Here is a 23,288-nt window from a genome sequence, read left to right as displayed (position 1 = left end):
AAGCTTGGAAGAGCCTTCTTCCAGACAACTCGCTGCATACGCTTTGGAAGGCTTTTGCTGTGCAAGGCTTGCAGCGAAGTTTTCACGCGGATGAATGATCAAGCGATGTGACAGACATGAGGCCGCGTATTATCGCGGCGATGTTTCGGGATTCAGCGATAGATTGGGCGATTCACCGGGAACAATGGATCAATGTTTATCAAAGCATTGCTAGTTGCATGTTTACAGGTACACTGTCATATGCCAAGTGGACGTCACCGAACGCGCCCAGATGGCATCTCTGCTGCCGATCAAACTGCCTCTTTCGTCTCAACATGCTCCGTGCTGAGCCCCTTCTCAAACTTCTCCTCTTCATGCGCAGCAATCCTGGCATCAGCTTCGATGAATTCGGCTGGGCGATGTAGCTGTATAGCGAGCTTGTTCCGATGGATCAAGATACCGGGTTGCGTTTCAAAGAAGCGGTCGATATCTTCAAGCGTCCGGTTCGCCGTCTCTGGGTAGAGGAAGTACGTGATCGGGATGAAGGAGAAGCAGATGACTGCCCAGATGATCCAGAACTTGTAGCCTAGGTTCTGGATACCGGGAAGGGTTGCTTGTACAACACCATAATTGCAGATCCAATTAGTCGCCATCGCCAGGGAAGCGCCTTTGGTTCTCATCTCAAGCGCGTTGATCTCGGTCGGGTACAGCCAAGGCACGCCTAGCACGCCCATGCCAAAGCTGGCGAAGAATACGAAGAAGAACGCAACAGCGACGATGCCCAGCTTGTACGAATCGCCACCTTTCTCGGTCTGACCCTGCGATGCTGCAATGACGATCCAGCAGATGGAGCATGCTGCGGCCGAGACCATCATGACCTTGCGACGTCCATATCGCTCGATGACGAAGTATGCCAGACAAGCAAAGATCAGATAGTCGACTGACCCAGCAGCAGCGAGAATGCGCGATAGAAGCTCAGATATTCCCAAGGCGTTAATGAAGATATAAGACATGTAGTAACTCGTGACGTTGATTCCCGAGATCTGATTCATGGCCTGCATCCATGCGCCCAGAAGCATGCGTCGCAGTACACCGCTTGGTCCTTTACCGGTAAGAAGCTGCGTCCATGTGTATGTGTTCATTTGCTCGCGGTCGAGAATGTCCTTGATGATGTTGTACTGCGTGATAACCGAGGGTGATTCTGGGGTCGCTCCATGGCCTTCGAGCGCAGCAAGAACTTCCAAAGCTTCGTCGATCTTGCCTTTGCGGATCAGCAAGCGAGGGGAGTCTGGTAGGAACGGGCACATGGCGTAGATGCACAGGGTGAAGAAGAGCTGGAATGCGAGCGGGAAACGCCATGCGATGTCGCGCGGTGCGAACGAAAAGCCGAGAGTAAGCCAATTCGAGATGCTGAAGCCGGTGATGCAGTTCGCTGTTGACGAATTAGCCAAAATATTACACTGTACGTTGCGAATGCCATACCCATCTGGATGATAACGAGCTTTCCTCGACTATTCATCTTACTGGTCTCAGCCTGCCAAACTCCAGCCGTTGCTGTGTTCATGCCAGTACCAAGCCCCGCCACGATGCGCCCAACCATCATGCTCGCTACAGTCCAACTACATGTCTGGATGATTGCGCCGATGCCGATGATCGTCGAACCGAGGAGAATCTGCCTTGGGCGTCCGAGGATGTCGCCAGTCCAGATGGTACTCATCGCTCCGATGAAGCAGCCGATGTTGTAGATGGATGTCATCACACCTTGCATGTTGGCAGATGGGTAGCCAAAGGTGTGGAGGAAGTTCTCTGAGATGATGACATTGCCGAAGACGCCTTGATCGTAACCGTAGAAGCTGATGAGTGTCAGACAATCGCGTTGCAAGATGTGTTGATCGTAGCTTACACGAGTACCGTACTGGCGGCGATGGAAATCCATACTGTCAGCCGCTCACCAGAGCCTCCAAGATATTTGCGTGCCATGGTCGCGTACTCCCTGTCCAGCTAGCGATGTCACGAAGTATGTGATCGTGGATGCAGAGTAAGAGATGTCGTGGAAGAAGGAAGTCCCTCAAATCAAGAGATGTCAATAGCCGGTCCAATGCACTGGGCCTGTACCAAACTTTGTCATCTGCAACGGGGTCGCAGCGACGATCAACTCTTTATACCGGGCATGAGCCCTGGCTCGGGACTTTCTCCGCTTATCATTATCCTCGTCATGCGAAGCTTGTCAAGCCTCACAAGCCTCTGGTCGACTCCAGATCCACTGAACTTCCCCAGACTCTGATCACATACCCGATACCCCATAGGCCGAGGGCCCACTCGGTCCACACTGGAGCTCTATTACTCGATGGCGGCGTTTTAGCCGAGCAAAGAGGCAATGAGTGATCAAAGCGCAAGGGTGGACAAGCCAATGCAGCGATGTTGAGGTTGCGCGTATGGAAACGATGCATCGCGGAATACTAATTCAGGGAAGGCGGAAAGATGCGTCGGCTGATGAGTACGGAAGGTGAAGCGAGCGCGGGGTAGCGAGGAAGGTGTGCCGAGTGTGGGGAAAATCGATGCTGAGGTCCAACGCCACAACACGAAAGCCACAAAACCTTAACATTCTTGTACGAGCCTCTGAAACAGAGCTGGGAATACAGCCGGTATATCATGCCCAAGCTCTTCCCGGGCATTCAACCACGCGAGTGCCGAATGAGGGAGGTAGCCTCGGGAACTCCCCGCAGTACTCCTCTCCTCCAATATATTCCACGGAAGAAATAGACTAAACTTGAAGTCGCGCATCATAGTCCCGTGATTTGCGCATCATATCCAAACATGTCGAGCGCAAGGTCTTCCACTTCGAGGAGTACTTCCGGCATACGAGAGGTGTACGCACGAACTCATTCCTTCCACCGGTAAAAGGTCGCTCGCGGCTTCTTCGTGTTGATGATGAACTCAAAATGCGGAAGTATAAAGAGACGGGATATTCGTATGGACGGGTAGGAAGCACATCGACCAGGACATACACACCATGATCTTAACCAACTCTGTTCTTCTGACCCTCGCTGGAGCGACCCATGTCGCATCGCAGTCGTTCCAGCAGACGCCTGTTATGGGTTGGAACTCCTACAATCAGATGTCATGTAGCCCCAACACCCAGAAGATCACCACCACCATTAACTCGCTTGCGAGTCGCGGTTTCGTTGATGCTGGCTACAAGTTTTTCCAGATTGATTGCGGATGGGCTTCAAGAGATGGACAACGAAACGCTACTAGCGGCGCACTGAAGGTGGACTTGAAAGCCTTTCCGGGTGGTCTGAAGCCTTTGAGCGACCTTGCAAGGTCAAAGGGTATGAAATGGACAATGTACTCGGATGCCGGTGTGAGAATGTGCGACCCAGAGGCGCCGAGCCCTGTCTTGGGCTCATTAGGTCATGAAGCTGCGGACGCGGATTTCTTCAAGACGCTGAACACTGAATACGTCAAGTGTATGTCCGAAAGAACGTGGTCGCGCACTGTGATCATCAAGCTGACAACCTCCCAGATGACAACTGCTATGCCGACGGGCCTGCAGCTAGCCAGAATGCCCCCAAGAACGCCAGAACTGACTTTGTCACCCGCTTTGGTGTCATGTGGAAGGAACTGCAACGAGTTGGCATCCCAGGGATGTTGATCTGTCAATGGGGCGTTCCTTTCACAACCTCTACTGGTCTCCAGGGACCTGCTCAGTGGACAAAGCCCATCTCGACATCCTTCCGACTATCGGACGATATCACATCAGGTTGGGCGTCCATGTTCCGCATCTACAACCAAGCCGTGCACATCGCCAAATCCGGTCTGGTCGCTCCAGGACACATCGCGGATGCTGATCTGCTCATGGTCGGCAACTCTGGTATGACATTCGACGAGCAAGCTACGCACTTCGCCGTGTGGGCTATGCTGAAGTCGGCGCTCATGGTCTCAACCGATGTAGCGGCTCTATCGAACGAACTCGTCGCTGTTCTGCAAAACAAAGACCTGATTGCGATCAACCAAGACTCCGCCGTCAAGCCGGTCACTCTCCGTCAGCGTTAGAGCGGGGACCGCGACCTTTGGGCTGGCGACCTAGCCAATGGAGACATGGCCGTCTTGGTCGTAGACCTCAGCAACACTGCGCGTACGCTGAGCCTGCAGCTCTCCGAACTCGACATCGCATCGGCATCGATCAAAGATCTCTGGACGGGTAAGACTGTCAGCGAGGCTTCCCTGTCCAAGCAAGTCAAAGCGCACGGATCTCTCGCCATCCGCCTCTCCAACATCCGCCGCTCGACAGCGGCCAAGCCCACATACAAGTATGTCTCCGCATCAACAGGCTCTCTTTCTTCAGGCGCAAGCACGCAATCATGCTCTGGCTGCACCTCTTCCAACAAAGTCGGTAACCTGGGCGGTTCGTCGAACGGTCGCGTAACGCTCTCCAACATTCGCACCTCCAAAGCGACACAAACAGTGTACTTTGACTATATCAATGGCCAGGTCGACTACATGGGCGGCAGCAACGAGCGCGTCGCATCGGTTAGCGTGAACGGGGGTGCGGCAAAGACCGTTAGCTTCCCTCTGAGCGGATACAACTGGGACAAAGATGTATACAAGAACTACGGCGTCGAGTTGTCGGGTTTCAGCACCACAGGTACCAACACAATCACCATTTCTGGCGTTGGCAGTGCGTACGCGCCGGATGTCGATAGGATTGGTGTGATCGCCTAGTGCGCGACCGGCCTCAATTCGGCGCATTCCTGTCTTTCCAGCCACGCTTGATTAGCCGGCTCAGCCACCTTTCTAGCGGTCTGAGCACTTCCTTTGCGACGTACTACGGATGTTTATGAAGCACAATGAATGAACAACACTATATTTTCGGTCCGACGCCAAACCTCCGGCTGGGTATCATGTGAATACGCAACACAATCTGCTCTTCTGTAAGCGTTCTGTCAGCCAAGTCCAGTGCATCATCGCGTTAAATTTCTCCGTGTTGTTACCTCGTGCGCTAATCCAGTGGTCGTTTGAGCTGTCGCATGTGCCAAATCTTACGATGATTGATGCGATATTCGCGTATTCGGTGTTTCTAGCATCTAGGCATACCTGGTAGAATGACTGACCGCGATTTTAACGCACCGCAGCATAGCACAGTGCATCTGACGTACGCGCATCTCTTAGCAATACAGCGCATGAGCAAATATTAAATGTCTCGGCCCTACAACACGCAGGTACAATGATGAATGCATAAAGATCTTCACGTCCTCCGCTTCCTTTCTCCCCCAGTCCAGATCCACAGTCGCACACTACCACTCCAAACCTCACTTGCAAACCCCAACAAGCACCTCAAGATGCAGCTCCAGTACCTCCTCCCCGCCGCGTTCTTCGCCGCTTCAACCATAGCCGCAAAGTTCAACGGCTTCTCCGACATCGCCTGCCAACAATACGACGGCACCTACATCCCCATGACAGCAACCCAACTGCAAGACATCGTCGTCAAGAACTGGGCGACTACGCAAGAAATTCCCGAAGCATCGCGCTCCTTCACTGCGCCTGATGACAGGAAGCTCTGCCCTTCGAACTCGGATGATACGTACAAATGGGTGAGTACTATGATCCTATAGCTTGGTTAGGTGAAGCGTTGCTGACTAGTCTTGTTTTTGCGTTGTAGGTCTCGATCCCGCAGTGGGGCCAGGGAAGCAAGTGGCCCGCTGGTAATGGTGGTGCGCTGGCGGTGGTTTACTACAAGGAGACTGATACGTATAATGTGTGTCGTTATCTTGCTGCTGCTCAAGCGGATGGGTATAAGGGTGCTTGCAAATAGGTGGTTGATGGAAGCAGCGCAGTATCGGCAGGAAGCGTGGCATCAGCTATTGAGTGCTCAGATAATCGACTGCCAAGAAGTGACAGAACTTTCAAGTAGAATGCATATGGATGTCGATGCACTATGCAACGAGCGGGACAGTAAATTCTCACATTGCTCGAGTCAAACCGAACAAGAAGCCTGTGGCGCCTAAGCTTTCGCAGCGGTAGAAAGATTCGTTAGCCAATATGAGGATGAAGCTGAGATGAAGAATGCAGATGTATATGTTTGTCTTTCCTACATGAAGCGGTCTATTTTGATCACATTGCTACATGTTGCTATGAACAAGTCAAGTCAAAGGAAATGTGCGTGGGTATGGCCAGTTTGCCATTACGATGACAACCCAGATGGTGAATACTCAAAAGTTTCCGAGCCATCCAGAGACACCCATTTCCATGGGTGTGTTCCACACCAGAGCTCTTGAAGCTCGTACATCGCGAAGAAGGCCGGTACCCCTCCTGCTGGTAGTGTCATATGCCGACCTCCAAAAGAGGCATACCATTCTTCGTAGAACTGCTGTGGCGTCCAGTCCTTCCTGGCAGAGATCTCTGTCGCAGAATCCCAGACTTCACCGGCGTTTCCATCAAAGCGAATGAAGTACTCACCCAAGGTGATACGGCGGACCATGTCGTGAAAGCACGGCGGTAAATCGCATGGTAGTTGGAAGCGTTCCCTCATGGCGTAGTCGTGCAAAGTGTTTTCGAATTCCATCTTGGAGAGTACTAGCCTGCGGTCGATCTCATGATGTTGCTTGATGTAATCGGATCCTGCCAGGGCCTCTTGTAGGCTAGCTGCATGCTTTATCGTCTCCCATAAGAGAACTGAATCGATGTTTTGGCCCTCAATCGCTACGCTGAGAGCATGGGCGGTCACTCCGTTAGCAGATAAAGCGTGTAGTTCGTCCAAAAGGTCGGCAAAGGAACGGAGCATGTTCTCTTTGGGAAGGGTGCTTTCGTTGAGGCAGTGATGAACGACGGGTTCCAGCCATACTGGGTGCATCAAGCTAGTCCAGAATCCTACTTGCAGTTCGACATGGAGATGTGGGTTCTCCAGCAGAAAGGGTGTGAGCCCCCGCAGATGCGACTCTGGGTATGCCACGCCTCGCTTTTCTTCTTTGATCACGATTGTCGTACGGAGGAGCAGGCGACTGCTGCGCGGTAGTGCCTTTAGGAAGTTAATAGCGACGGATGCTGCAGAAAAGTACCAAGCGACGGGCGCCATTGGTTCCCCACGATCAGTTTCGCCAATTAGATCCTGATGCGATGGGTCAGCAAGACATGATTCGAGTGCCAAATCAGCCTCTGTAGGAATCAGCCACCATTCTGGATTCCATGCAAGAACAGCCTTGTGAGAGCCGGGAAGGAAAGGCGGCATCCTGCTGTGGCACATCCAGGGAGTAGAAAAGGCTCTAGCAGCTGCGTTTTCGAATGCCGAATGCAAGGAGGCCAAATCCAACGTGTATTGTATGGCCTCGCATAAGGTTGCCGATGTCTGCCAGCGCCAGGTATGATCATTGCGGAAAAGTGCCCTGGATGAGTACAAGTCTCGCCCGTCTTCAATGGCGTCGTATACGGCGCGATAGTAGCGCGATATGCCGGGAAAGCGCGCCGTAACCTGATCTCGTATGGCTGGCGTGACGCATCCGCTTTTCGTAACGTGATGTAATATGTGCATCTTCATGCGGCGTGAAAACTGTAGCAGGCGTTCGAAGCGGCCAGCCCTGGAATCGAGATCGTTAACTTCGACGCCATCCTTATGTGAGCGTGCAGGAAGAAAGCTTATCGTGTTCGCCCGCATGGCCGCATCCTTCATCTCCTCAGCTGCTTGCTTGCAGCAGCGTGTCAGCGCAGTCATCTCTTGATGTTTTTCCTGGTTCTCGTACCGAAGCTTGTTTGAGGCATAGTCGTAGAAAACGCCATTTTCGTCGTGCGCATAGTGTTCGTAAATGTTATCGCGCAATTCCCTAGGGAGGCGGAATATAGGTGACTGCAGTTGGTCTGACATCGTGAGAAGTATGATAGCGGGATTTCCAAGTAGTAGTAGAATGATGATGAGTATGGAAAAATATGATGATGGAAAATCGATGGGAATCGATGGCTTAAGTGCGTTCGGGACATCCGTCCATGGATGGATCGCCAGACATCAGCGGGTCACGTGCACGACATAACTTTGGTTCAGGGTAACACCAACCTCAAAATCGCCCGGTACTACCAAGGCAAAGAAGTGAGCTAGGAAGTTCAGAGATTCGCAATCAAATTTTAGCCGAAACGCGGTGTTGTCTAATAGAGCATACTTAGGTACACCCGGGGTCAGGTGAGCAGCGATGAACACAACCAACGTACATCAGTTTTCACGATGACTCGTGTAGGGTCGGTCGTAAAAGTTGCATAGCATACACGCCTCTCACTTGATCAAACGAAGATGCGATATCTACGCTGGTACCACATATGAATCTGCCAGCGAACGAGCAACCACTTACGATGAGTTGAATATAGGACGGCGTGTGAGTGTGTACCTAGGCACATTCCCACGCACGTGCCATCGAAGTGCCGTGTGGGATGGGTCCCGAGGTCCTACCGAGAGCCATGGCCTCTCCAAAACGCGCCCATCATCGAACATTCTCGCATTTCTTGTGGTCTCGGAAGCGCCAGATGCGGACGCACGGTCTCTTGTCGGTCATGGTCCTTTGGCGATCATTGCCCTTTTCCTATGCGTTGCTCGGTGCTATCGCAAAATGAAGTCTCCTGCGTCAAAGCTTGGCATTGCTGCTGAGACAACGGTGGAAGCACCTGACCCGCCCTGATACCTGCGACGGTATAAATCACATAGATAGACATAGATCTCTGTTGCTGGTTAGACTCGCAGAAGTGAGTTTGAGTGTCCGCTAGAGATCATATCTGCACATTCCTCATCTTCTCCTGTTATCGAAACTTTCTCCATGCTTCTCCGCAATGACAAGTCTTACAACGGCATATCCGACCCGCTCCAGAGCCTAACGACTGCGGCATGTACCAACCAGTATTCCGGTAACCCCCCTCCGCTCGCTCGTCTACCACGCGAATTACGCGACCAGATCTACGAGTATGCCCTGGGTACCGACGTGATGCGCATTTTGGGTTTCGCCGAGACGAAGATCATAATGCTGCCAATCTACGTACGGGATCGTGCGGACTGTGTGTGGGAAGACGGTCTTCCGACGTGGATGCTATCCAGCAAGATGATGCTGTCTGAAGCACTGGAAGTCTTCCACCGAATTCAGTGCTTTGAGCATATCGACCTTGCGCCAGGTTACCAAGAGGGACTTTCGCCCACCCGAACGAACCCCCTGGTATTCAACCAAAACATACGTCACATAAAACTCAGAGAGTCACTCGAAGTGGTCGGAGATTACTTTCCTTCACCGAGCTCCTGGCATCCCGGATACAACGATACATTTCTAAAGTGCCTTGCGTCATGGAAACCTCGGGAACTGGACGTACGCTGTGAGTTAATCTCCTATCATCCGGAAGGACCTCGTATGGATCCAAGCAAAGTACCAGAATGGCACAAGAAGGCCCCTATGCGGAATCCTGATCGTCGTGATCGATTCAAACAGCTTCGTGGACGGTGCCGAAGCATAACCGTGGAAATCAAAGTCCCTCACGATCATTACGACTATGATAAGCTTCTTTGTAGCGCAAACGCTTGGGCTGAACCTAGCCTTGAGCACAGGAAACAACATTTCGCTCTTCTATGTCAGTCGATTGAGGCATGGGCAAGGGAATTGGTTGGCGGAAGCACGCACTTTTCATTGAAAAACGAGAATGAAGGGGGTGGGGTGCGCATACATAAAAGGTATGACAATAGCGAGCGTGTATATGTCGAGGAAAAATACTGCATGGCCATATGCGTGGCGCAGAGACATAGCTAAGACATGCCGCGTAGAAGCACTGAGGATGTTGGGGATTCGGACTGCAGCCTTGCAATACTCATCAACACCAGTGCGGCAAATTGAAGCTCCTACTAATAATCTCGGCTTGGTTCACTTAGTCCGTTGCAAACATAGTAACGTACGGCCGCATCTCTCATGTGATGTCTCTTACCATATATTTCTACCATGGAAGGATTGAAGCCCTGGCTCCGGATTGAACAACCTACATACACCGCGTAGTTCTCATCGCTTGTCTCCTGATAAGGACCGTAGACCCAAGAATATATAGATATACCATGAGCAGCAGAGTCCAATAACTTCCCTCTACCACCATCAGCGTCTACAGAGAGCGTAATAACAGCCCACCTCCCACACCAACCCCTCACTTCCCCCTCCGCAACCCCCTCAAAGTCCCCGCAAACCTCCTCCGAGTCACATACACAAACCCCATAAACACCACCGCAAACACCACACTCCCCGCCCCCGTCCTCTGATTCATAACCGCCTGCTTCTTCGCCTCCTCGTAATACCCCTTCACCTTCTCCGTGACACCATCATCCTTCTCCAAATCAGGCATAGCCATAATCTTGACCACCAACGCCGACCAGCCCGTGAAGTGCTGGGTACGTTGTCCAGCACCTTTAACAGGGTCGTATTGCTCCCAGATATATCCCGTTTGGAGATACGAGTTGAACACGGTGTGGACGATGTTGCTGCGGAGTTCGATGTAGATTTCGCGGCAGCGTTGTTGTGAGGGGCCGGGGATTTGGGCGAGGTCGAGGAGGTTGGTGAGGAGGAGGTAGTTGATGTTTATCCAGATGGGCGAGCGCCAGTAGTTGTCGTCTTTGCCGTAGGCGTCGTCTTCGGGGCTTAGACTGCGGACGCCGAAGTCGGTCCAGAGGTGGTTGGGGTCGCGGAGGAGGGTTAGCATGGCGGGGAGATGTGGGTGGGAGGGGTCGGTGAAGCCGGTGAGGAGAGGGAAGATGGAGATGTAGCCTTTGTGGCAGGCGTGGGTGTGTAGGTCGTTGCGTACGACGGCGTCGCAGTAGGTGTTTGGTTCTTTGGACCAGTGTATCGTGTCGATGTTGGTCTTGACGCCGCGGATGTGGTTTTGGTATGTGAGCGCGTCATGGGCGTTTTCGGTGAAGAACGCGATGCGTTCTAGTGTTCGTGCCATTACGCCCACCCAGCACAAGGCGTCCAAATGTAACTCGGTGATGTCAGGAGGCTCCGCTCGAGGGTAGTCGTCCAATCCACTGGCAAAGTTCGTGCCTGGTGTCCGGCCACGCCATCGATAGCCCTCATTCAAGTTGGCCGATGGCATGGAATGGGCCTCCACATCTCCCGATTGCGACTTCCGGAACCAGTCGTAGTGCTTCTTGAGGTACGGATACATCTTCGTCACCAAAGCTTTCCCAGTCTCTGCTTTGGCAAGGTACAGGGACTCGTGACCGTGATATTTTGTCGTCCCTTTCAGCATATCGATGAACTTTGAGATGACCAGAAACATCGTTGGCGGGTTCGCAATGTGTGGAAATTGGGTGACGAACTCAGCAGGCGTGGCACCCTCGGCCTCCGCGCCTAGAATCTGCTCTCTTGCTATCCAGCCATCATCATCCATGAGGTTCAAGAGCCAGTCGCGTATCACCTCGAGAGTGAGATCAGCATCCCACTCGATGACAAGAAGGAGATGGAACCCTTCGTCCCATAGGAAGCCCCTTGGGAAGGCTGCACGAGATGGCGTATGAGTGAGAAGCTCATACGGGCCTTTCGTCTCCGGTGTTGTATGCTTCTTCGCATCGACCGACTTCTGCCAGAAGTTTGCAGTAGTTTCGGCGTATATGGCCTTCTTCGACGTGTCGACCTTGGCAGTGCCAGTAAAGTAACCTAGTCCACCTAGCAGATTGGAGAAAGTATTCCGAGAGAAGGCGCGGTGCATGACGGTGGTGAAGGGCGTTTTCGGGGTGAACACTGCGTCGAAGTTCTTGGCGAAGGATGCGAGGGTTTCCTCTAGACTGGTGGTAAGACCGGCGGCTGGACGGCATTAGCATATCTGGTTCATGGACGCACTTCTTCGTATATAATGGCGGAGGTGAGTACTCACAGGTCATGGCTCGCTTCGCAGTATCACTCGAGTACAGGATGTCGAACTGCTTGAGGTTAGTCTCAGTGTAAACACATGAGCGTGGTGCTGACCTCAAATTCCCCATGGCACACCATCTGCACTAGCTGCAAATTGCCGTTGCCCGGAGCGTTGCGCAGTACGATATCATTTGGTCCTGGCTCGGTACGGTCTTTCGTTTGGTCTTTCAGCGACTCCAAGAAGGTAGCTTCTTGCACATGCTCATCAGCTGGTTGTTCATGACACGATGGGGAGGTTCGAAGCACAGGTAGATGGGATTGAAGATATCATGGCATTCATTGTACTTACATTTGCCCTGCCACAGCCTGTCTTCCGTGACATTGAGCGTCTTGATATACGCTATCTCACGTTTCTCATCTGTATTGATGGGTACAGGGATATGAATGCCCGCATTACCCAACTTCGGATGCGCAATATTCATATTCACAGCCTGAACCGTCTTCTCATCGGCCTCAAACTGTTGACGCGCCTCGAGCTTGCAGTCGGCACAGGCTTCCATGGCCTCCATGCCAATGTAGAAGACCACGGTAGTCTTGAGATCTTTCGGCGCATCAGGCCTAGGCATGCCCTTGATGCGCAAACCCCAATTCCCCTGGCTCTGGCCTTCAGAGTGCTTTATGAACTCGGTTATGAGGTTCATCTTGTTTCCGACGTCTTCTATCATTTGTCGGCCGCCTTCTCGTGTATCGTATGAGATCCAACCGTATTTGGCCATGCCGTCGCTCTGGTTCACGTCATGTCGGAGTGCTATAGAACTAGTTAGCGCTGTACGCGAATCCTCATAGTGTCTACTTACTCGTCTCTACATCTTCCAGCTTCCCCCACATGACGCCCGCAATGAGACTTTTGGGCATGCGGGCGCGCAGGCCCAGATACAGATTCGGACGATAAGGGCCCCATAGCAGCGACTCGTTGCTAGTCGGCACCTTGTGGTCGGTGGCGGACGCGTGTGGAAGAAGCGTGAAGAGGAGCGCGAGGAGGGCTGGCGGGAGCATCATGACGTCGAACGGGTGCGACGCGCTTCACGACGCGTTGACCAATTGCTCTCAAGCTCTTCGGGACGACTGCGGTGGCGCGAGGCTTCGGGGCATATCTCTGCTACGTTGACTTAGCTCTTAGCTGACAGCGACAGCAATGCGCCGGCTATATCGGACATATTTGCCCAGGCAGAGCGGCCTTGGTTCCTGCTGCGTTGTGATTGGATGGCGCGCTACGCCATGGCCAAAAGAACTCTACTTCCATCTTCAATCAGTCGCACGCGATAAGAATCACAATTCGCTTTACTCATCGTTCGAAAGATCTACAGCTGTATTCGCCTGCGATGGGTTTTGGGTCAGTTACAGCGACTGGTCGTCCGCATGTTACTACGAATGCATTCATTCGTTACCTTCCATGCCACAGAAACTTCAACCTTTCCAGGATGCATTTCAAAACATACGTAGGTAGTACACATTACACAGAATAACACCAACTCTTGACGCCAAAACATGCCACAGGGCTGAAAGGATAACAAGGATGCCAGCTATTCCAACCCGCCAACCTCCCGCGCGACGTCAGCGGTCCACTCACGCCGCCGAGCCCCCACAATCTGCAAATGCGGATGAGCGAACTAAAAGCCAGCCATCCCGCCATGGATGCTGGCGATCCCGATCGACTCCAGGATAGCAAGATATAAAGACTTTTACGCGATTTCTGACACAGCACAAATTTGGAGCGATTGCAACATTACATCAACATGGAAGAACAAGTAGAGCGCCTCGCAAACAAGGTCTGGGGTATGTGATAATATTACGAGTTGGAAATAAGAGACACGTGTTGACGAGACTGCAGACCAATATCAAGATGTCCCTGCATCGAAGCGCTTGCTAATCGCCGTATCCGGTATCCCAGGGTCTGGTACGTACTGCACATGCACGAACCTCGCCCCTCCAACCCGCTGACCCCAACCAGGCAAAACAACACTAGCAGCCATCGTGTCAACCAAACTCAACGAGAAACATGCACAGCAATCGCCTGGTACCGCCAATAGCAACCCACTCTCAGCCTTCATACCAATGGACGGCTTCCACCTCTCGCGCCAACAACTCGACGCAATGCCCGATCCCGACAGCGCCCACGCTCGAAGAGGCGCGGCATTCACATTCGACGGCGACTCTTTCTACAGCCTAGTGAAAAAACTACGCGACCCCATATGTCCCGAGAGCTCCACACTCTACGCCCCCAGTTTCGACCACGCGCTCAAAGACCCCGTTGAAAACGACATCGCCATCGCGCCATCCGTCCGCATCGTCATCTTCGAAGGCAACTACTGTTCGTTGAACAAGGCGCCTTGGAATGAAGCTGCGAAGCTCATGGATGAGCTTTGGTTCGTGGATGTGGACTTTGATGTTGCGCGGAAGAGGTTGGTGCATCGCCATGTTAAGGCGGGGATTGCGAGGGACGAGGAGGAGGCGGGGAAGAGGGCGGATGAGAATGATCTTGTTAATGGGAGAGAGATTGTGGATTTGAGGCTGGATGTGCATGAGTTGGTTAGGAGTGTGGAGGATGGGGAGTGGGCGCCTGAACAGCAGGGTGTGGGGGATGGGGCGGATGAGGGGAGTGAAGGGGGGATGGCGGGACGGGTATGATGATGTGTTTGTTGATATCTAGTATTGGCGGTGGATTACCTGGCTTTCTTCGCTGTTTTCGGCCCCCAAGTATAGACGCTGCAATACCGCGCATTCATGATCTCTGCGTGGAGACCCTGATAGTCCTCAAGACTGTTCCCTTTTCATAGTAGGACACATCTCTCGTATCATCACATTCGTGCACCTCCGCATCACTACCAACAATGCCCTTCGCCCACACTTCCACCGTCGCCTTCTCCTCGAAAAGTTGATCCGAACTGTCCAATTCGCAGTGCTCGCACACGTTGCTCTGCAGTTCAACAGTCAGGCCTCTGCAACACCCACGAAGTCCTTCTATCTTGCCATCTAGGCTCCTTCTCCGCTTTTCCCTTCTCTTCTTGTCGTGTGGGTCCGCTTCTGTACGCACATAACTGCACGCATGGCAGAAGAATGCCACTTCGCAGACGAATTTAACGTCTTTGAGATCTGGTCGGAGTCGCTGCAGGTATTGCACAAACATGGTGTCGACCTCATCCGGCGCAAACCACAGATCTTTCGCGGCGCCTGTAGCCCCTTGCCAATTCAACGTGACTTTCCATGTCATTTCGACGTTCTTGATGCTGTTGTTGAAGAGAAGTGTGTTTTTATACTCGCTGCGGTCCACCGGGTTGGGTGGTGCACGATAACATGATTTCGCACTGAAAACTCTGCGGCGAACTTTTGGTGTTAGGCTTACTCTTCGTTTTGTTCTTCCATATTGTGTGGTTGGGGCATATGTCTGCGTCCTGTAGAAGAGTTCAAGCGCTTCCCCAAGAATCGTTTTGCACGAGAGTAGCCATTCGGGAAGGCCCATGTAGTGGTCATCGAGACAGCTCGAGGGGTACTTTCGGTTTTTGGCATCGATGGCGAGGTTACGGTAATGAAAGGTAGTTTCATCGGAGCCGAAGGCGTGCCCCCAGATCATGTCGCGCAATTCACGGGGCAGGCGAGTGAAGAGTGATGACTGCTCATTCTGAGTGGTGATGAGTCTTGATCGTTCAAGATCCTCTTTTGTGCTGCGTTGGCGGCGCTTACGGGGGACGTAAGGTCCGTCGTCGGGTGAGTAGCGTTTTTCGTTGCGGAGATGCATGTTGAGAAGTGTTACTATCTGGCGAGAACCTGACAGTAAGGTGTGAGACGACCTCGGGAGCGTACGCCGCGATGGGGGATTGTTGTAGAGAGAAGAAAACATGGCTTCACCAGTGGGATCGAAGTTTAAGTAGCCGTCGTATTGGTATAGAGCTAACTGGTTGTGGCTAGCGTCATATCCCCGTTGGAGACCGAGGCGTTGATATGGACGACTGTATTGCCTGGAACTGCAGCCGACGTCTGTCGACTATCGATTCAGCCTCAGTAACTCCTTTGTTTTTGATCTAGGTACCAGACACAGTTATGTGATCTTCCTCGATGCGTTTTCCTCCACCTTCCGCTCAACGGTCACATGTCGCACCCACACCAAGTCCGGCTGATGAGGCGTCCAAGGCTTCCATACATCGACACGACCCAGATCGTTCCAAGATGAAGCCCCACCCATACCGACAAGCCTTGTTGCACACTTCTCCGCATCATCCATAATCGTCCATGGCGTGCCACCCTTCTCAGGATCTGACCTAACCACGACAGTAATCTTGACTTTACGAAATCTCTCTCGCCAGTCTTCTTCCCACTGACGGGCGAGGTTGTGAGATTGGTACTTCCTATAGTAGTACTCGGTTTCGACGTGGTACCAAATCATCTCCAAACGCGCATCCTCCAGAAGTAGGTTGTCCATTAGCTCGAGGAAACGAGCAGTCAAATCACAAAAGATCTTGTTGTTCTCAAGCCAAAATTCCGGAGCGTGATATCCAGGGACCAGCTTGACAGTTCTTACGCCACCAGGAGTGAAGACAAGCGAGTTCGGTAGTCCAGGCAACTCATTTTCGGGGGATGCTGGTCGACCAAAGGGTTGGAAGGCGTAGGTGCGCGCGATCATGTCTAGAAGCTCGTAACAAATCTGCTGGCTAGACAGCGACCATAGTGGGAGACCTCGCTTAGTTGATTTCAAGCGCCGGACGCCTAGGTAACCTTCGGTGTCCTGTGTTGCAACAATGATGAGCGTATCCACGCGGAATGTGAGATCCAGACCATCAAGTAACTCCAAGTAGATCTGGTTTCGAATTTCGCGTGGGAGATTCAAGAGGGCGCTTCCTTCTTGAGACGGAATCTCCGAGACAGTAGGCCGAGCCTTTCGGGCTTTAGTCATTAGACGCTTCGAGGAGCGAGTGCCTTTTGCCGGCGACAAAGCGCGTTTCTTGGACGGCGCCTTCTTGGAAGGAGCCATATCGTCGTCTGAGCGTAGGTGGGCAGTGGGTTCGAGTGGCGAGGAGCGATTGTATCAGTCGACCCGAGCTATGAGTGGGCTATGAGGTCGAGTTGGGTGATGGGCGAGCGTCGATCGTTGACTGTCTGTCCTGCGTAGGTTAGAAGATACAGAAGTACCGGATTTTATATGCGAAAGCATCCGAATTCCAGCGCTAAATATTCTCGTGATCGCGGGCACGGCCCTCTTCTTGTAGTGAAGGAAGGCGCGACGGATGCTGCCTGGGCCACCCTCTTCGTGACCCGATTAAGAAGTCGAGAACACCGCACATTACATCAATGCCCCTAACTTCCTCAGATCAACTCATTGCCAACTCGGAAGCCGCGATGAACTCAACGCGCACAAACCGCGCCAGCATCGAGGACACCTCGAACCTCGACCACCTCGAAACATCCAAGTCCACCGCGTCGGCTAAATCAGCCCTCATCTCATCACATAGCCTCCTTCTCGATCTCCCAGCCGAGCTCCGAGAAAATATATACGCCTACGTCTTCGGCCCATCCCCCCGCGCATCCAGCGCCAGCAAAGAGACGAGCGTCCAGGCTTCAGTGCGCGACTTCTCGACTCCTTCCCGCTATTATCCCGGATATGCAATCATCGGTCTACCCAAATGGTTGCTAGCCAACAAACAGATCCATGCCGAAGCGATGAATGTGTTCCGCCGATGGCGTACGTTCGTGTTCGATGACCCGATACCTGTGATGGAAGATTTAACTTTGTTGGACGAACAGCGGGCACTACCTGCTTTCAACAGTGTGACCTACGGTGGCAGCGCCAGCATTGATCGCGTTGTGTTCCAGCCTGGTCGTACTGTGCAGTTTAAACTGCACTGGCCTGTTCGTCCCAAGTACACGCGACGCGAGATTGTACGTTTTCTCGAGAAAGCGAAAGAGGATGACACCGAGCTTCTCGACTGTATTTATCGTGGACTCGGAGAGAACGCGTGTTTGGACTTATACTGGGATCGTATGTGGTGTCGAAGCCACTATTACGGTGCGGAGTGGCTGGAGGGCGAAGAAGAGTTGATGGATTGTTTTGATGAGAGGTGGAGTGGGCGGTTTCGTAAGGTTTGCGTCCATGTTACGTATGGAGGAGCGGAGTGGGCCTTTGCGCAAAAGATGATGAAGGCGGCTAGGAAATGCTCACGGCGACTCGTGGGTATTACTGCAGGAGAGGACGTAGGCGTGCGTTGGACTAGGAAGGAGGTGAGACCGGCGGTTAGTCCTCTCCACCTCAGCGATTGGGAGTCGACGTTGGTGATCGAGCGGAAGATTTGAGGTGCTGGCTTGACTCGGCGAGATTTTAGTTTCAAGGCTTTGGTGGCCGGTACGAGAACTTACTCCCGAAGTTTGTATATTTCGTGAACGATCTCTCTCATCCAGCTGATCTTTCAACCGTAACATACCTCTTGATGCGGCCGTAACCAAACGGTCTATCGCCAAGATTCCTCACCTCTTCCCTCCATCTCACGCTCGACCCATCCTCTACCGTCTCTCCGTCTCCATCACATCCCCCGCCCCCCCTAGCAACGAGTCTTTTCGCCGCCCGTTCCCCCAATCCCGCCACTATCTCTTTCGCCATCAACTCATCTACTCTACTATCCACTCTAATCCGCACACGTTCCAACCTGCCCACCCAGCGCTCCAATGCCTCATTCCTAAGAACCACTTCATCACCCGGCAACACGCCAAAAACGTTGTAAGTCCAGTACATGCGCAGCTCTTTAACAGCTGCACCAGTCTGGTGCAGGACGTTCAACATCTCTTCATCATTAGACCCAAGTTTAACCACCACCGTCCTCTGCCGTTGCCCCCTACGCGCTCCCGACACAGCCATCTGTCCGCCCAGTGTAGGGTCTACATGCCACCGCGCAAGCCCTAATTCAGTCGTGACTTCGGTATCAGAATCTTGTGCTAGCTCGTCTGGGTGCGCGTCTTTGATATAGCTTAACGCCCTCATATTGAACACTACTGTCTTGACAGCCGCAAAGACGAGCCTGTTCAACACGTCATCCGTGGCTAGTTCCCTAAGACGTAAACTCCGGGCGAGGCCGAGGGCGGGGTGGTATAAGGTGAATGCGTACTCTCTTAACAGTACGTTCATGCCTTCTCTTAAAATTTGTGTGCATGTTATTAACCAGATCAGCAGGCCCTTTTTTTGGGGTTGTAAAATGGCGTTTCCTTTGTGCACAATTGTCTTAGAGATCGCGTAGAAGGACTAAATGCAAGAAGTGCTTATAAGTAAGGCTTCAATTGTAAGTAAGTTATATAAGAAGGTGTAGATAAAGTTTCGTAGTTTGGCGGGCAGGTTAAAGAAGAGACATAGTGTTAGTAAGGTGTTTAGAGAGCTGTGGGCAGTATGTAGTTCCGTGTTTATAGTTTTGTTTAGCATCCTTAGGAATTGCCCTTAATTCGGGCCAGGATAGGCGCGGCCTAGTAGTAGTAGTGTTACTAAGGGCTGCGGCTGCTGTAGGACAGCGGCTTGTGATTAATCTTAGAAGCGAGAAGGTTTAAGTAGAAATAGTAGGTCAAAGCTTTAGAAAAGAAGCTTGTAAGGTGCTGAGAAGCTTTCGTTGTGGGTGCGCTTACTGAGATATCCATGGATCTTGATGGGGCAGGCGTCAGCGAGTCACGTGCTCCAATATCCACTAGCGCATCCTCCTTTCAGACATGCGCAAGTCATCACCATGCAATTAAACAGCCAAAACTGAGTTTTCCAGTAATCATATTGCTACGATAATCTTCTACTCAAACAAGCATACACGCTCGCGGCCGTGAAAGATCCGAGTCTGGCAACCTTGCAAGAGCACCCGGAACATGCTCCGGTCTCTGCAAAGCCCACTCATCCCCTATCAAACATACTACACAAAGAAGTGAAGAACGTGCCTGTGCTCCCCGACTTCATATGCAAAGGAAAAAAAAATGTTTAGCCATGAGGCGTTTGTGAGTGCCGATGCAAAAAGGTGCTCGGCCGGCCGTGTGATGGGAAAAGCTCGCTTCATCCGGGAACGCCGCATCCGACTCCGTAAATGACGATGAGAACCGGGTTCAGGCCGTTCGAAAAAGGGTGGGTGCGTATGTATACATTTTGGGCACCCGTCATCCAAGGTTGCGCCAAATGAGTGCAGCAAAAGGAAGGCAAAGGGGGAGCGCGCAGAAGTGCTAGCGACAAACGGGTGTATGCCGTCTATGCCTTGACTGCGCCGCCCTCCTCGACGTTCTCGTTGTTCTCAAAGTCTGACGCGGAGGTCTCGCGGTTCAGGCTCGTCTCGCGGTGCAGGAAGGTGTGTTCCTTGACGGGGCTGCCTGCCAACTCGCCTTGACCGTTGGCGGTGACGCTGTCCCTGTGGCCGTTGCCATTGCCGTTGCCGTTCTGGCCGGTGGGCGTGGGCGGGGCGATGTGTGGGATCTTTTCGGGGTTGGGGTGCTCGCGGCCGACTTGGGTGACGCCGACGTCACCAGCTTTGCCGGCCTTGGAGAGGGCGTAGTCGCCGCTGTCGAAGTACTTGCGCTCCTGCGGCCATGGTTAGCAGGGATGCGGACGCGAATGTTTCGCAGGCTCTCATACCTTCAGCTTGTTCTGGAGCAAGTCCTTCTTGTTGGGCAGCTTGCCGTAGAGACGGAAGAGCTTGGCCTCCTGCTCCGACATTTTCTGAATCGCTGTTAGCTGGACACGTTCCTAGAGGTCGCGCATGGCTTCTGTGCGGCTATGACGTACGCTGACATCGACCTTGTTCTGCTGGTGCGGGTTCATGGTTGCGGTGGTGGTGATTGTGGTGTTGCGGATCGCAAGTGACGTTCGTCAGAGGGGCAGCTGCTCGCGAAGGGCGCAGAGTGTCTGTCGAGTGGATTCTTTGTTGGACGGCCGACACAGAAAAGGGTCAAGGGTCGCAATTTGTTTAAAAGTTGCTGTCGTTGGCTCGCGCTGACCACTTTGGGCGAGTACCGTTACCCGTTATGTGACAGGGACAGGGTGAATAGATGTGATTGATCCGGCTTCCAGCGCTGACGATTGGGTGCCGACAAAGCTCGGGCGTGTGTCTTTGCTGCTGCCTGACAACACAACAACGTCGACGTGTTATGACTCGCTTGGCTTGTGGTTCTGGTGCTGTTGAAGCGACGATGTTTGGGTGGGAGTGGGAGGAGTGCCCCTCTATCCAGCTCGACTATGCGATAAGCCTGGATCGCCCGAGGTTCCAGCTGCTTGGAATGCTGCACGAGATCAATCGAGCAACAAAGCAAAAAAGAAAAGAGGCCCTGTTGAGAGTTGCAGAGGGTCAGGTGTATTTGTTAGAAGCAATGTATAGAACAGTTGCGGTGATGTAATAGACTTGGGCGTTGCTGTCTCTTCAATTGCTTCGCTCAAGGTTGTCACTCAAGGAGGGGCAGACGCAGCACATATGTAGGCGACGAGTGGGCCGACGTGAACAATCCCCAAAACGTGGCTTACTTAACGGATGAATTGACGCAACTCGCACAAAGACACCAAGGCAAAGCAGCCGTTTCCGCGAAAGTGTAACCAACCGGCCCTTACGCGCGTTGGTCGGATGCACGCTGCACGCTGGATTGCCGTAGACCTTACCAGACGCGGCACCTTCACAACGTCACGCGTGCACACCATTGGCCTCTGAACCCACCATGATCGCCAGGGCCCAGCTCGAAAGAGCTTGCCGTGTCGGTATTTTGTGCCATTGGAGTTTGGGCGCGGCGACGTCACATGGAACACTGCTTGGACTGAATCACGATGCACTTTTTTTATCTTGCAACTACGAAAGGATGCTTCCCCGCTTACCACGATAGACGGTTTGCTCGAGCGTGATAGGCTGCTTCGATGCGCTAGTTCTAGACTTTATCAAACCCTGAAGGTCAGCCATGCTCCCCACCACCACCTACTTTGATTAGCGAGATACTACTGCAGGGCTTCAAGGTTCTCACCATCGATCCAGAACACAGGAAGCAAGACACGACATCGAGCCTGAACACATCTTACAGAGCCCCGCCTGTTGAGTAATTCGCTTAACCACTGCAGTAAACTATCACGTCAAAAAATACACAAGACCGGGAGCGCATCCCACCTCCAATCACAGAGATCCCGAAAATGGCTGGCACCGGCAAGACCTTTGTGGTGGAACATCTGGACCCTGAGCTCGAGGAATGGTCATCTCTTGAGTACTCCAGTATCGCGGCGGAGTCACATGCATCCGGCGCACAGTTCTTGCTGTCTTCAGTGCCGGCTTCGTTGAAGCTACCGGCCAACCTACAGGGCGCAAAGGGACTCAATGTCGAGACAAGAGGTATTGAGGAAACCTATGCGGACAAGAAAGACAAAGTGTGTCTGCTGGATCCTGCCGCAGCCAAGGACTTGAGTCCAGAAGATGGCGAGACTTTCGACATTTTCTTGTTCGGCGGTATACTTGGTAAGCATCCGCACTCATCCAGAGAAGAAATGTGATGGAAGAGCTGATTCTTGATTAGGAGACGACCCACCACGAGGTGTGTAATACTGTCACCCTTGTTCCACATGTGCACAGTTGACTGACTACTCATAGACCGTACTTCGGAGCTGCGCAAGAAAGGATATCAAGGACGCCGCCTGGGACCAGTACAGATGACGACTGACACAGCAGTACGTGTCACGAGGATTTGCGTGCAAGACAAGGGTATGCCAAACAATTCAGACGCTGATGCATGTTGCTGACGAGGCGCAGTACCCGTCGACAAGATCCCGTACATCGACCATCCTGATCTCAAGATCAACAAGAACGAGAGCACGCAAATGCCGTTCCGCTACGTCAAGGACGACAACGGGGAACCGATCATGCCCAAGGTAAGCGTGTCCGACGTTGCCATGCCTCAGTACGCGATGTTAATCGGATACACAGGGAATGCGTGAGCTGATCGTCAAAGACTCAGCCAAGAGCCTGAACGATCTCTTCTGAACACGGGCTGCCTTCGCATCCCGGGCGCATCTTCGCGTACCAACAGCACGGAAGATGAGCATGCGCCACTGTGGCACACAGTCATCAACGATCGTTGACATGTACCGCTTGCGGGAATTCCAAAAAAGCATTTCGAGGATTAGAAAGGGGTCCGCGGTGTAGTACTAGGCGGGACTCTAGCTCTCTGTCGGGGCATCGACCAGACGGACCGAATCGGATGCTGTGGTGCTCTAGAACGTCTTTCACGTTGGCGCGGAATGACGGCATAACGAGTCGGTGCTAGAGGGATGGTAGTCTACGTAGTCCAAAGAGTTATTGTCAGCCCGGCGAACCTTGGGATGTGAGATTGACAACTGCATGCGAACATCGGCGGCTAGGGACGCGTGTACATTTTATTTGGGGTTCGCATTCGGAAGATTTGCGGCCTGAGGACGGAGCTGACACATGTGTGAAGCATGAG

General features: G+C 52.6%; 9 protein-coding genes across 9 annotated transcripts; 4 read left to right on the top strand and 5 right to left on the bottom strand.

The window, feature by feature from the left end:
- Positions 1-290: 290 nt before the first annotated feature.
- J4E87_003413 (uncharacterized protein) lies at positions 291-1,915 on the bottom strand (the record flags this gene model as incomplete). Its single annotated transcript, XM_049375041.1, has 2 exons — positions 291-1,411; positions 1,462-1,915. 2 exons carry the CDS (start codon positions 1,913-1,915, stop codon positions 291-293), a joined length of 1,575 nt encoding a protein of 524 aa, XP_049234963.1.
- A 1,077-nt stretch (positions 1,916-2,992) lies between these two features.
- J4E87_003412 (uncharacterized protein) lies at positions 2,993-5,594 on the top strand (the record flags this gene model as incomplete). The annotated part of the gene is made up of 4 exons (XM_049375040.1): positions 2,993-3,449; positions 3,506-4,014; positions 4,036-4,703; positions 5,270-5,594. 4 exons carry the CDS (start codon positions 2,993-2,995, stop codon positions 5,592-5,594), a joined length of 1,959 nt encoding a protein of 652 aa, XP_049234962.1.
- A 569-nt stretch (positions 5,595-6,163) lies between these two features.
- Positions 6,164-7,837, bottom strand: J4E87_003411 (uncharacterized protein; the record flags this gene model as incomplete). Its single annotated transcript, XM_049375039.1, has 1 exon — positions 6,164-7,837. One exon carries the CDS (start codon positions 7,835-7,837, stop codon positions 6,164-6,166), a length of 1,674 nt encoding a protein of 557 aa, XP_049234961.1.
- Positions 7,838-10,125: 2,288 nt separating this feature from the next.
- Positions 10,126-12,884, bottom strand: J4E87_003410 (uncharacterized protein; the record flags this gene model as incomplete). Its single annotated transcript, XM_049375038.1, has 5 exons — positions 10,126-11,777; positions 11,848-11,893; positions 11,940-12,094; positions 12,175-12,633; positions 12,683-12,884. 5 exons carry the CDS (start codon positions 12,882-12,884, stop codon positions 10,126-10,128), a joined length of 2,514 nt encoding a protein of 837 aa, XP_049234960.1.
- A 737-nt stretch (positions 12,885-13,621) lies between these two features.
- On the top strand, positions 13,622-14,513 carry J4E87_003409 (uncharacterized protein; the record flags this gene model as incomplete). The annotated part of the gene is made up of 3 exons (XM_049375037.1): positions 13,622-13,661; positions 13,717-13,782; positions 13,837-14,513. 3 exons carry the CDS (start codon positions 13,622-13,624, stop codon positions 14,511-14,513), a joined length of 783 nt encoding a protein of 260 aa, XP_049234959.1.
- Positions 14,514-15,921: 1,408 nt separating this feature from the next.
- J4E87_003408 (uncharacterized protein) lies at positions 15,922-16,851 on the bottom strand (the record flags this gene model as incomplete). Its single annotated transcript, XM_049375036.1, has 1 exon — positions 15,922-16,851. The coding sequence occupies one exon, from the start codon at positions 16,849-16,851 to the stop codon at positions 15,922-15,924; it is 930 nt and encodes a 309-aa protein (XP_049234958.1).
- Positions 16,852-17,168: 317 nt separating this feature from the next.
- J4E87_003407 (uncharacterized protein) lies at positions 17,169-18,112 on the top strand (the record flags this gene model as incomplete). Its single annotated transcript, XM_049375035.1, has 2 exons — positions 17,169-17,756; positions 18,089-18,112. The coding sequence occupies 2 exons, from the start codon at positions 17,169-17,171 to the stop codon at positions 18,110-18,112; spliced, it is 612 nt and encodes a 203-aa protein (XP_049234957.1).
- A 1,964-nt stretch (positions 18,113-20,076) lies between these two features.
- Positions 20,077-20,643, bottom strand: J4E87_003406 (uncharacterized protein; the record flags this gene model as incomplete). Its single annotated transcript, XM_049375034.1, has 3 exons — positions 20,077-20,403; positions 20,458-20,541; positions 20,608-20,643. The coding sequence occupies 3 exons, from the start codon at positions 20,641-20,643 to the stop codon at positions 20,077-20,079; spliced, it is 447 nt and encodes a 148-aa protein (XP_049234956.1).
- Positions 20,644-21,987: 1,344 nt separating this feature from the next.
- On the top strand, positions 21,988-22,828 carry J4E87_003405 (uncharacterized protein; the record flags this gene model as incomplete). The annotated part of the gene is made up of 5 exons (XM_049375033.1): positions 21,988-22,306; positions 22,365-22,382; positions 22,439-22,549; positions 22,598-22,716; positions 22,772-22,828. The coding sequence occupies 5 exons, from the start codon at positions 21,988-21,990 to the stop codon at positions 22,826-22,828; spliced, it is 624 nt and encodes a 207-aa protein (XP_049234955.1).
- Between the last annotated feature and the right edge of the window lie 460 nt (positions 22,829-23,288).

This window comes from Alternaria ethzedia (assembly GCF_023757985.1).
Source record: "Alternaria ethzedia strain BMP 0044 chromosome Unknown scaffold_6, whole genome shotgun sequence".
Lineage (NCBI taxonomy): Eukaryota > Fungi > Ascomycota > Dothideomycetes > Pleosporales > Pleosporaceae > Alternaria > Alternaria ethzedia.
Note: the sequence above shows the minus strand (reverse complement) of the source record. Positions and strands in the feature narration are given on the sequence as shown.